Source organism: Vombatus ursinus, unplaced genomic scaffold, assembly GCF_900497805.2.
Source record: "Vombatus ursinus unplaced genomic scaffold, bare-nosed wombat genome assembly UNPS02015024.1, whole genome shotgun sequence".
NCBI classification, from domain to species: domain Eukaryota; kingdom Metazoa; phylum Chordata; class Mammalia; order Diprotodontia; family Vombatidae; genus Vombatus; species Vombatus ursinus.
In genome coordinates, this window is record NW_020954802.1 from 489,041 (window position 1) to 502,239 (window position 13,199).

The 13,199-nt window shown below is 50.0% G+C and overlaps 1 protein-coding gene across 2 annotated transcripts in view; it reads right to left on the reverse strand.

The window, feature by feature from the left end:
- Positions 1-5,891: 5,891 nt before the first annotated feature.
- Positions 5,892-13,199, reverse strand: part of PDZD4 (PDZ domain containing 4) — a 30,769-nt gene continuing 23,461 nt past the window's right edge. The window contains exons 2-8 of one of the 2 annotated variants that reach the window (XM_027845801.1): positions 12,948-13,162; positions 11,598-11,688; positions 10,880-10,978; positions 9,334-9,396; positions 8,204-8,305; positions 7,802-7,912; positions 5,892-7,546 (exon numbers count right to left, since the gene is read on the reverse strand). In XM_027845801.1, coding sequence (XP_027701602.1) covers positions 5,987-7,546; positions 7,802-7,912; positions 8,204-8,305; positions 9,334-9,396; positions 10,880-10,978; positions 11,598-11,688; positions 12,948-13,162 — 2,241 coding nt within the window. In that variant the 3' untranslated portion in view covers positions 5,892-5,986. The remainder of the gene's footprint in view (positions 7,547-7,801; positions 7,913-8,203; positions 8,306-9,333; positions 9,397-10,879; positions 10,979-11,597; positions 11,689-12,947; positions 13,163-13,199) is intronic. The other variant, XM_027845802.1, reaches the window with a different exon arrangement.

Below are 13,199 nucleotides of genomic sequence, written 5' to 3' on the forward strand. Positions count from 1 at the left end.
AGAGAGATGAAGTTAGTTGCACAAAGGATTGTGTAAGTTGCCCAGAATGCTCCACATTCATTCCCTCTGCACCACTCAAAACTAAGGTGAATGACTGAAACCTTATTAGGTCCCTTCTAGCCCCCCATTCTCATTTGCAGATACCCAAAGGAAAGGATAGTTCTACAATCTTGATCCAGTCATTTGCTGAGGCTTGTGTGTACCCATTTCCAGGAATAGGCTACTCTGTCCTGAGTTTATAGGATCTGGTGCCAGATCCTTTTGGGGCCTCTGGGATGCCACTAGCAAACACTAAGGCCCATTATCTAGAGGAGCCAGAACTTTATTCTGTAGGAAAGAGCTTCACATTTTGAGTTCTTGGGAAGGACCTTGGGGTTCACGATGGGTATTGGGCAGTGAGATAGAGATTGTTTGCCAGGTGATCCTTCAGCTGATGCTAAAACTTGGGGTATTGTTAGTCCCTAGGATTCACGAGGGCAACTATTTCCCTCTTATATATACATAATTCTCCTGACCCTAAGGTAGGAGAAGCCCATAGGGCACGCACTAACTTGGTTAAAAAGTTTCAGGGAAATCCTTGACAATCCAAGGGTGTTTCTCAATCACTAGTAATTAGAAAATGAATTCCTGCTGAAATCTGCTTCCACTCATTTCTACATTTACTAATTATGTCAACTTTTCTTCATATGACATCATGTCATCACTAACAGCCAAGGCAATGATCAGGAATAGTTTGGGAAGTTATTGGATTACTCCATAGAACTCAAATAATGATGGATTAAAGCAAGCTTGGGTGGCAGAATGGCAAAGCAGTTGGAGGAGGAGATCTAGGCCTTAGAGCTGGAGGGAATAGCAAACAGTGAAGGCTTTGCCTTCCCCTGGAAGGATCTGGCCTGCCTCTCTTTGCTCAGTGTTCCAAGAGCCTGGGTAGTGAAAATCAGAGGGAATCACTAGGGACCAGATGGGAATTAGCATCCTAGGCGGTCTTCCAACCTTCTCAATGCTTTTCCCACTATATTCATGGGCCTTTTGTTCCTGTCCTTTTTGGTTCTCTGGGCCTCACTAAGAACTAGGATCAAGACAGGAGTTGCTGTTACAAATAATTTATGGGCTCCTCTAGCCTTCCGTTTTCTTCTTTCTTTCTTTCTTTCTCTCTCTCTCTTTTTTTTTAGGCAATCAGAGTTAACTGACTTGCCCAGGGTCACACAGCTAGTAAGTGTCTTGAGTCCAATTTGAACTCAGGTCCTCCTGATTCCAAGGCTGGTGCTCTATTCACTACAGCGCCACCTAGCGGCCCCTAGCCTTCCATTTTCCTAGGTCTGAGGTTTTCAGCTCAGGCTGAAATGAGGTCATTTGATCAGGGAGGTGATATGTAATGTCTAGTGTTTGTTGACCCAAACACTAAGCTTTTAGTGGACCATGTGCTTAGTTCAGTGCCTTACAGCCCCAGGTGGTCTTCAAAAGGCCAGTACACCAGTAGCCACCACACCCTGTACCTCTCCACCACTGAAGATGGCACTGCCATACATGGCCATGCCCTCTCACCAGAACACACGGGAAGAGCACCCTACCTAGAGCCAAGCTTGAGTCTTTGGGTGAGCAGCTTTGCTACCAAATGTTTGAGGATACCCAGTCCAGGGTGAATGGCGGTGATGGTTCTGTCCCTTGCTGGTAAGGAGACACTTGAAAAAGGAATTGACTGGCAAGGCTCAGGTAGAGCTGAAGTCAGTGGGAGCAAAGAGTAAGCATATAGCTGCTTCCCTCACGTTCTAGCTCCTGAATCATTAACCACATGATTCCAGCCCCCTGAAACTCTCCTCCTTTCCACCTTATTGCCAGAACTGTCGGTGTGGTGGGAATCAAAACTTTGGGCTTCTCAGCCCAATTTGGCAAAGGTCAGCTTTTTGCCTCAGCGTATCGTTTGCAAGAGGTGCTGGGATGCGTACTTGGTCTACAACAGATGAGAGATATCCCTATCAGCTAGAAATGGAGAGAAAAGCAGTTTGCACCAGAACTCCAACTGTTTGATCCCAAGGAAGTACCCAGGACAGGGGTTTTTACCCTTTTTTGTGCCATGAACCCCTTTGACAGTCTAGTGGGCCCCTTTTCAGGATGTTTTAAATGCATAAAAATACAGGAAACCAATGATAATGAAATAGTTATTATATATATTTTTTTCTTTTTTTTCCTCTTTCTTTTTTTTTTAGTGAGACAATTGGGGTTAAGTGACTTGCCCCAAGTCACACAGCTAGTAAGTGTTATGTGTCTGAGGCCAGATTTGAACTCAGGTCCTCCTGACTCCAGGGCCAGTGCTCTATCCACTGTGCCACTTAGTTGCCCCTAGTTATATATTTTTTAAGTTCACAGACCTCAGGTTAAGAACTCCCTGGCATGGAAACTAGGTCCACCAAGTTCTTCTGAGATGCTTAAATCTTTCATGACTGACAGCACAGTACAGAGAAGAGGCAGATTTGGGTTCAAGCCTGGTCTCTGCTGCTTAGTACTTGACCATAGACAAGTCACTTCAACTCCCTGGGCCTCAGTTTCCAGCTCTGTAAACTTTCTTAGCTTGAAACTGTTTATGTCCTGCTGAGTACTAGAGGCGCATAGATTTAGAGGCCATCTACTACAATCCCCTCATTTTCCAGTTAAGGAAACTGAGGCCCAGAGAGGTGGTATATAGCGATAGGTACCTGAGGCAGGATTTACACTCAGGTCTTCCTGGATCCAGCTCTGAGGCTTTATTCACTATTATAAAAGTAGACTTCACAGAGGATCTCTTTCACCTGCTTCACTAGCTATACTGTTTTAAGCAAGGGTAACAGGGTACCCTTTTTCATTTACCCATGCCCTGCATCCATCTTCCCTCATCCATTAAGCCCTTCTGTATATACTTTAACCATCCTGTTGCTCTTATATATTCCTTGGGTTGCTACTAGCTTGGCAGGGACAGAAATAGTGTACAGGTGTCCAAAATCGGGCTGCGCTGAATGAAGTATTTGGGCCGCTGAAGGAAAGGCAGTAACATCTCCCTTTCTCCCTGCACCCTTTCCCTTAAAAGTATCATAGCCCTTGTTTCCTCAGCTTTTCTTCAGATGGTAAATCGTAGCAGGATTGAGTAAGCAAATCTGTATGAGATTGTTGTAGGGGCATCGTGTAACACAGCGCATGACCTGGAATCTATATCCAGCCTTCTGAGTAAAAGGGTGTTTTGCTGTTGTGGGTCCTTCTTAGGCCCCTCAGTTACAGTTACAGGTGGATGTTTCAGAGGTCACCATTCATTGTTCACAAGCTGCTGTCAGCCTCTCCATACGGAGATGCTAGGGGCAGCTAGGTGGTGCAGTGGATAGAGCACCCGGCCTTGAAGTCAGGATGACCTGAGTTCAAATCCGGCCTCAGACCAAACACTAGACACACTTACTAGCTGTGTGACCCTGGGCAAGTCACTTAACTCCAACTGCCTAAAAAAACAAACAAACAAAAACAAACATAGTAGGTGCTACTGATTAGGGAGCTGGGAGCCTGGCACCAGCTGCTCACAAGCTCTGGCTTATGTGGCTTTGCATCCCAGCCTAGCCAGACTCCTCACTGCTGAGAATATGCTTCTGGGTTTTCCCTCACAAATCCTTTCTCCCAGAATTTTAGCAGCGATGACAGAAGTTCTCTTTACGTCCTAATCCTCCACACTGATATTTTCCCTTTCAAGGCCAATTATAAAATGACTCCTTAGTCACTACACAATGAGTGTTCATTTGATACGGCCTTTCTCCTGTACAATTACCAACACTGGACCCTTATGAGTCATCCGGTCATTCATTCAGCAAACATTTACCTCTGATTCCTACTATGTACAGGGCTTGGTGTTTGAGTACTGTGGGGGAAGATGAAAATCAATGCTGTCAAGGTCCCTGCCCTCAATTCACATTCTTAGAACTGCCTGAGCTCTCCTCTTACCAGCTAGCCTGGAAGCCTGTTCAGTTTGAACAGCACTGCAGTGATGTGGTAGCTTTTGGAGATGAAGCTTGGGCTGCTTACAGCCCTTTGAATACTTGGGAACAGGGGTGGAGCCATGCTCAATCCTGTCTTTTCAAGGCAGTCTTCCACCTTCTCTCCTTTGCTTTTTTCCTGCTCCTGGAGGCACTGTCTCCAGCCTTTCCATTCCTCCTCAAAGGCAGAGGATTCTAATGCAGGTCACACCAATGCTGCTGACTCCACATTTGGGGGGGAGTGTTCATTAGAAGTTCCCATTCCATGGTTGTGGAATTTCTTTTTCTTTTTGGTTTTTTTTTTTTTTAGTTGTGGAATTTCTTGCTGCTCCAAAATAAAATGTTGTCAAATGTCAAACAGTGCTTTTCCATTGAGTACCTCAGTGCATCTTTTTCACAAATTAAGGAGTACAGTTTGTGAATTTCAAATCACTTCTTTTCCCACCTCAAATCTCCTCACTCACACTCGCTCACTCACTCACACAAAGCAGGCCATTGCCCTTATCAGATGAGGGCAAAACATAAATCAAGAGACTCGGAGAAGTGTCAAAAGACAGCTTGCTTTATTCTTAAGATGCAGGTGGTGTTGGAGGATGTCTACAGAGGATGGGGTAGCCTGCATGCTACCAATCATAGAGCCTCAGAATTGAAAGGGACCTCAGAGGGCATCTGGTCTGGCATCCCACCAACTGCAGGAAGCCCTTCAGCGGCATCCCCGACAGGTGGTCATCCAGACCCTGCTTTAATGACCAAATGATTCTGCCCGGTCCATCGTTGGGCTACTGGTTGGTAGGAAGCCCTTGCTGATGTTGAACTGAAATCTGCCTTCCTATTAACTTTCACCCACTAGTCCTACTTGGGCCCTCTTCCATCTTTCAGCCCTTCCATTACATAAAGACTGATCACATCCACTTCCTCCCTCCCCTTGACCAAGTCTCCTTCAGGTTAATCATCCCCAGTTCCTTCAGCTGGTTACTAAATGACATAATGCTAAATCCTCTTACCACCCTGCTCACCCTTTCTCTGAACACTTACCAACTTGTCAATGTCCCTCCTAAACAGTGGTGTCCAGACGTGAACACAACACTACAGATGGGTCTGACTAGGGAGGAGTACAGTGGGGTTATCACTTCCCTAGTCCTGGACATTGGCTGGTGGAGAAGGAAGTATCCCAGACTGGTGAGACAGCAGCCATATTACACATGGGACCTTCTTCCAGTCCACTTGTGATGCCCCCCACCCTATCCTGGGCCCCATACCTCACCATTCCCCCTCTCCCGCTTCCCCCCCACCCCAGACCCTTCCCTCCCTCCCTACCCTCCCAACCTTCTTCCCAGACAGACATCACTCTTAGCTCCTGGCTATTCACCTTAAGGAGCTGCTGGCCCCTGGGCAGGTTCACAAAACATAAAAACAAATATTGGCAAGCACAGAAAAGGATAAAGACCACAAAATCAGGGTTGCTTTTGTCCATGAACGAGGCTCCCAGTGGGCCCTCAGTAGACACGGCACAGTGGACGGCGAGCAGAGGGAGGCGTTACCATCCACGGGGACTGCTGTGCTCGAAGGAGTCTGTGCTCAAAATCCAAGGTAAGGAAATGCTTTGTGCTTGGCAAAGTCTTCCTCCCTCCCCAACTTTTTCATTTAGTTTCCCTGTCTCCTTACACCCCTGCTGGAGGGGGGGAGGGCAGCATATGTGTGTGTGCATGTGTGTTTCTCTCTTACACACACACACATACATAGAGCAGGCCTGACACCTTAATGTTGACCTTGGGTATGCAGATAACTTCGGTTTCTTATACACACACACACACACACACACACACACTCATACACACACACACACACACACACACACACACACACACACCAATATACACACACTCACATCACACCTTAGTCTCCAAGGGAAAGGGACTGTGAAGCCGGAGATTCATTGGGCTGTGTGTGCTATGGAGGGAGACCACGGTGTGGCTCAGTTAAGGGCCAGGCTGGGAGGTTCACACGGTGGTGACGGACAGGAGAGGATTGTAGACTCTCTTGCCATCGGCTGACCGGGTTCCATGGGCCAGCATCTCTTGTATGGTAATCCAGTTGTCCAGGATCTTCTTGTTCCTCTTCTTCATGGTTTTGCGGTGGCTCAGCGCAATGATGTTGAGCTCGTGCTTGCTCTCGCTGTTCTGCTGCTCCTTCAGGCATTCCAGCCGGCTCTGCATCATGAATTCCCGCCGTTTCCGCTGCTCTCGTGCCCGGATCAAGTGTTGCTTTCGCTCTTCCTTGCTCCAGTACCGTCCCATCTTCATCTCACTCACGGCATCATCGTCTGTGGTCATGCCACTCCGTTCCTCACGGATCTTTAGGGCCCGAGCCTTCAGAAGCCGGTCACGCACTGGCCGTTTGGCCACATACCGCGTTCCATCACTTCGCACCTTCACCTTCCACTCCATGCGTGGGGCTTCTGCCCCTGCAACTTTGGGGCTGGCCAGGGAGTCCTTGCACATGCTAGCCAGGCTCAGGGGGGTGTGGCTCAGTTCCTCTAGGCCCCGGGCCTGAGAGAGCTGTACACAGCTGTGGTAGCGCTCACTTGCCTGGCCCTGCACACGGTGGCGCCTAGAGAGGTATGGACTGCCTTCTGCTCCCACCTGCCCCAATGTCCCTCCAGTCTTAGGGCTGCGGCGGAGTCGATCCTCAGCATGCTGCCTCTGGCAAACCTCGCCATCCCGGGAGAGGGAACGGAACTTGGCCGGGCTCCCATCTGGGGGGACAGCCTTGTGGGGACCACACGTGGTCTGGTTGAGGTTTGAGTTCCCCGGGGCAGCCTTGAAGATGGTGTCAGTGACCCGCCTCAAGGGGCTCTCTAGCAGGGGCTCCATGAGCAATGGGGTGCTACGGCAGCTTTCGCCTGTGTTGTAGGCGCTGGTGCTGTCTTTGTCAGACTTCTCTGGCAGCTCAGTGATGTCCGAGAGTTCGTGTTTCTTCGGCTCGCTGGCCCCAAAGTCATAGAGACTCTCCTCCTCCAGAAGCCAGGCCTTCATGCAACGTTCACGGAGCTGCTGCATCTTCTGGGCTCGCAGTATGTTCCTACACTTGAACTCTAGGTGCCTCAGCTCCTCCTCAAGCATGGCCATCTCATGGCCAAGGCTCTCATTGCGGTTGACATCCAGAGAGCTGTTACCCCCTCCTGCCCTGGGGAAGAAGAGCCCCAGCTGGTTGCCATTCTCTAAGTGACATTTGATTTCCAGCAGCTCCCGATAACGCTCATACTCCTCGTCTGTGAGACCTGGGACGTCCCCACCACCCAGCCCAGCTCCCTCGGCCAGGAGGGAGTCCATGCTGAAGTGGAAGTCCCGGCTTTGCAGGGCATCGCCTTGGAGGCCAAATTTACGTAGACTTCCAGGAGTGTTTGTGGTGCTTGGGGCCTCATCTCCCAGCAGGTCGTGTTCTGAGCTCTCTTCATTTCGGGTGCTTTCATCAGTCCGGCCTACCCCACTGTCCAGCTCTTGGCTATTGCTCAGACCTGGGCCTGCACTGGAAGCTCCCTTCCCATCTTCATTTTCAAGCTGGGGACAGAGAGGCAAGTTTGGGGTTCAACTAGGCCTAGACACAACACAGCTCTGAAGGCCAAGATGGGGTACCCAGTGGTATCTGGACTAAAGCATTATGGGCAATATGGGGATGTGGACAATTCCCTCTTCCTCTCCTATTCCTCAGTTCCTTCTTTCCATCTCTCCCACTCTGCCATTCCTTAACTCAGGGCATATTCTTCCCTAAGGCTGACAATAGCAATAATGCCTTGACTCCTCCCCTTTTCTCACCTGATGGGCAGAGGGGGATTTAAGCTTCTGGACCGGCAACTCCCCCTCATTCTCAGAGCCAAAGTCATCTAAGAAGTCCTCACGGTCGCTGTCCTTCCACCGCTTGGTCAGCTAAAGAGAAAAGCCAAGGACTAGAGTTGTGCCAAGGTCCCCCTGGCATCACCAGCTATCTCCCCAACAGTTCCCAGCTCCTGGCACCATGCTGAAGAGTAAGCTTGGCCCAGCTTAAGAAAGAGGTGGCCCTCCTGGGTCCCCTTTGCTGTTCATGTGGCATTTTTTCAGAGGGCTTGTCACTACCTGAAAGCTAAATGGTACCTTTAAGGTGAGAAGCCCTGGTCTGTCATTGCTGTATTTGATTCACCTTCCCTACCACCCCCCCTTAATCCTGCTGGGTATGATTACCTCAGTCTCAGGCCGAGCCACAAGCAGTGAAATGTTGGTATTCTCCTCCTGGGTCAAGATTGCTACTGCCTCCTCCCGATTCTGGACATCCATGCCATTTATCTAATAAATAACATTATATAATATTATACTACATATAATAATATAAATAATATTCAAGCTATTATCAGAGATGTCACAGGACAGTTCATACGTGGTTGCCAAATGAGAGATGCTCCAAGGAGTGAGAGAGCCCTGGGGGCTAGGGCAGGCAGGGAAGGCTTCAGGAGTGGGGGGACAGGGACCTGAGCTGTACCTTAAGGACCGGTAGGATATGGAGAGAGGAGGGTAGGGCATCCCAGACAGGGGAAGTATAGCCTGACTTTTGCTTGGAAGTTGGAAGACCTCAGGTATGTTCAGGAGATGGTAAGAGGAACAGTTTGACTAATACAGGCATATAAGAAAAAGCTAAAACCATAGATTGGGAGCCAGGCTGCATAAGACCCTCTCCTGAGTCATGGGATAAAAACCCAGGGCTGTAGGGTAGGGATGGAATGAGCTAGATACTGCTAGTCATTTCCAGGCCCAAATGGAGCTGCAAATACCAGCTTAAGGTGTTTGCATCTCTCCTTGTAGTCACAGGGACCCCTGGCATTTTCTCACCAGACTGGGGTCAGACACAGTACAGAATGAACTCGCCAAGCCTTAGCAGAGGCTACAGGAGATCTGGGCCCTTTCCCCCTACTCATATTCCACAGGACATGAAAGCAGCAGCTCGGAAGGCAGTAGGGGGAACTGGGGTAGGACAGTTGAACAGACACCCTTGGTCAGCCATTCTACCCAGTCCCTAGAGAGGACTCTGGCCAGGATGGGGAGAAGCAGTCATCTCTGTCTACTAACCCTGACTCCCTTCAGCTCAAAGAACCAAGCACTCCTAGCACAGAGATCCCTGGACAGGAATCCCCCCCAGAGAACTGGCGTGTCATGTGGGCTCCTTCTCATGGCTGGCTCCCCCTCTTCCCTTTATATGAAAGATTGTTTCACAAAGTCAGATAGAATTGAAAAAAGCCAACTGGCAGCGAAGGGGCAGGCCAGGTGAGAGGGAAGCTCGTTGTTGCACCCCCACCCCCTTATTTCCACTCAATGCTCACCTGGATGATGCGGTCCCCTTCTCGGATCCGGCCATCTTTGGCTGCAATGCTGTTGGGATTTACCTATAGGAGTCATGCAAAGTTGGAATAGTGCTAGGTACTCCCACAGAATGACAGAATGCATCAGTCCCACTTTGCAGCAGACGGGGATGGAGCAGCCCTTGGAGCCCTTCAAGGCACTTAGGGGCCCTTCCTACCCCTTTGTGGATGGTCTCTGGCTAGCCCCTGGCCTTGTTCATTAGCAAGTAGCAGGATAAGGTGTAGCCCTCAGAGATTGTTCCTAGATTGTGACAAGATGGGATATATGTGTGTGTGTGTGTTTGTTTTTTGTTTTTGTTTTTAGGCAATTGGGGTTAAGTGACTTGCTCAGAGTCACACAGCTAGTAAGTATCAAGTGTTTGGTCTGAGGCTGGATTTGAACTCAGGTCCTCCTGACTTCAGGGCCAGTGCTCTATCCACTGCACCACCTAGCTGCCCCCTGGATGTGTGTTTTTCCATTTTCGGGGTAAGAAGATGGTGGGGCCTTTCTTTTTCTTTTTTTTTAAGATGGTACCTTTCAAACATACAGACACCCCCTCTGCCCCTGCCTCATCATTCATGACCATTCCAATTGGTACCTACAGAACATCTGACAGAGGCAGCTGGCCCAAGAGGGGAGCTTTACTCTCTCCTTTACAACTGGCCAATCCTTGTGTGAGTCACTTTCCCTGTCCCTGTCCTTATTTCCCAGATCAGACAAATGAAAATCCTATTCAGTGATGTGAACTGCAGAGCCTTCCTTATATGGGCATATATCATGTTGAGATGGAGGGTATGGGGCAGCATGGCTTCAAATGCCGCCTCTGCCATTTACTCTCTGTGTGACTTGGGACAAGTTCCTTCCCCTCCCTGAGCCTCAGTTTCCTCCTCTATAAAGTGAGGGGGTTGGGCTAAGTGGCATCTAAGGTCTCTTCTAACTTTTTTTTTTAATTTTTAGGCAATTGGGGTTAAGTGACTTGCCCAGGGTCACATAGCTAGTAAGTGCCAAGTGTTTGGTCTGAGGCTGGATTTGAACTCAGTCCTCCTGACTCCAGGGCTGGTGCTCTATCCATTGTACCACCTACCTGCCCCCCCTTCTAACTCTTAATGAAGGATCCCATAATTCAGAGCAAAGGGATCAGCCCTTTTTAGCATTAAAAGTATGAGCAACAGCAGAGATGTGGTAACAGGAGAAACAAATGGGAGAGTGGGAGCCCCAGGTTAATTCCTGTCCATTCCCCCCAAAGCTTCAAGGAGATGGAATGTTTTTAGGGGGTGGGTCAGACCAGATGACTCTGAAGGTCCCTTTCAGCCTCTGAAATTCTTCAGCTTCCTCAAAGGTGCACAAAACTTTAGACTAGTCCTTGGAAAGCATCTTGTCCAATCTCCTCTTTTTCAAAAGGAGGAAACCGAGGCCCAGAGAGAAGGGACTCGTTCAGAGTGACAGCGTCCAGGGGTCAGGGGAGAAACGAAGCCTGATGGGCCAGGGTGGAGCCCCCCCCAACCCCACACACAAATCAAGTCTTACCTCTCCAACGTAGATCCCCAGATCCTCTTCGTCATCTGTTCGGTAGCAAACCATCAAGCCCAGCTTGTCCCGGTGGCTGGCTTTATACAACTCCACCTCCTGCCATGCAGGGGGAGCAGGGAATGGAGAACAGAAACCCCAGTGGATGCATGAGTGATACAGCCTGATGCCTGGGGCCAGGACAGTGCTACCGCCAAGCTAAGCCATCCAAACCATCCCCTCTACCCGGGGAACACCTCACCTCTTCTCTCATATCACCTACACTGGAGCTAGGTAGAGTGTCTCTGTATCTCTCAGGTTTGAGATCTGTTCTCACTTCCCCTCCAAAAATGTGATTTGTTTAACAAAAGCCCCCTACTTGGAAACCCCAGGAGACACACAAGGAAACACACAAGACACCAGACACACAGGAAGACACAGACTCACCTACACAGAGTAAACACGGGAACCAAACCCATTCCCTCCTTCATGCCCAAGATTGGCTATGGCCACAAGTGACAGGATGAACATAATGAAAGCCCCAAACTGACCCGGGGCCATGCCCATGATCCACTTCTTTGTACCTTCTTCCCTGGGCATCTTCTGTCTCCCAGGAAGAGACCAAACCTCTCATCACTCCCCAGATGGAGGACAATTCGAAAGGTACCACCCCAAGAGTGACCACTGAGAATGACTGCCATCCACCTAGCAGCCTCTCACCTGTCTCCCTCAAGCTCACCTCATACTCCAGCTCATCCACACGGTCTGCCTCCTGCTGGCTGCCCTCCATGAACTCCGCTGGGTCATAATACTCATGGCCAATGGGGGGGCTGCCCAGGAGAAGGTAGGAGGGGTCAGGGCAACCAACCATCCATCTTTCTCCCCCCACTACTCTCCCCACCTCCCACCAGCTCCAGGGTCTGGCATATCTATCTCCCTACAAGTGACCCAGGGATCTGGAGTATAGATGGACTGCACTCGACAACTGCCCTAGGCTCCAATGGACCCTGAGGTACCCTCAAGAGTGAGCCTACTGAATTTCATTCCTTTCCGAGCCAACTCATTTATGCAGAGGCCAGAACTGCTTTATGGATCATCTAAGGGTCCAGAAGGGAAGCCCAAGGATCCAGCCCACAAGATGACTACTCTGGCCAGTCTGACCAAAGCTGTCACCACTAGTACCATCGTTAGTGCCTCATCGCCACCCCCACCCCATTAACTGGGATCATCCCATGCAGTGCCCCCAGGAGTTAACCAGGCCCAAACAGATTCTCCAGAACCAGAGCTGGGAGGATGATGTGCCCTCAGGCATTGCTTTCCAATCCCCAGGAAAGGATTAGCACCAAGGTCAGCAGCAGCCCTTTCTCCCTATCTCCTACCTCAGATTGAGGAGAGGGGGTCCTGGTAGCAAGCAGCTCCCCTGCAACCTGGCTGGAAGATTAGTGGCGTCAGTGCCCGATCACACACACTATCGATCACCCCTGACTGGAAGAAGGCCTCTTTTTTCCAAGGAGTAAAGCAGAGAAATGAAAGAAAGGAAGCAGGCAAGAGATGGGAAGAGATCCAGAGAGGTGAGAGAAATAAGAGAGAGGAAGAAGGCAAGAGAATTCAAAGACATGAAGCAGAAGGATATGGGGAAGAAGAGAAAGAATGGAAGACCAACTCATTCCCTCCCCACCACATCAATTAGCAAGGAATAATCTCCAGCCAGTTCCATGCCAGCAGAGGGGGGCTTGCCTCCCTTGAGCCCCGGGAGGAGATGAAGGGAGGAAGGCCTCAATTATAGCTTCCTAATCCCATCAGTGGATGGTGAGAAGCCTAAAACAAGTGCCCCCAGAGCTTGATCTTGAATTCAACACAGACCTCCTGGGAGGCAGCCCCAGGACTACAACCTGCCCAGCCCCTGCCCAGGGGAAGATTTCCACAAGGAAGGAAAGCAGCCAATCCTGGGGGTACAAGAGGATCAGAAAAGGTGGTTTGAATATTCTGCCTCCAAAGCCCTAGTCAGGCTTGAATGTGGCCTTTGGCCTCTCTGGAGGCAGGGCCCGGAGCCCTCCTGAGGTCAACTCCCAGCTCTGAAAGGACATACGGCTCCAGGATGACCATGGGCGGAGTGGGAGGGCGCAGCTTGCCCAACGCCATGACATGCTCGAAGGTGATGTCAGTCTGAGTCCCACTGTCCACCAGCTGCAGGTCGTTGCAGGAGCCATCCCCCCGGAGCCGGGGGCTTCGTCTTAGCACCTGGATCACCAGGGGCTCCTTGGAGGAGCGCAGTGCTTCCAGGGTTTGCTCCTTTCCATTCACCTGTGGGCAGAGACATGCCCATATCAGCACCCCGAGG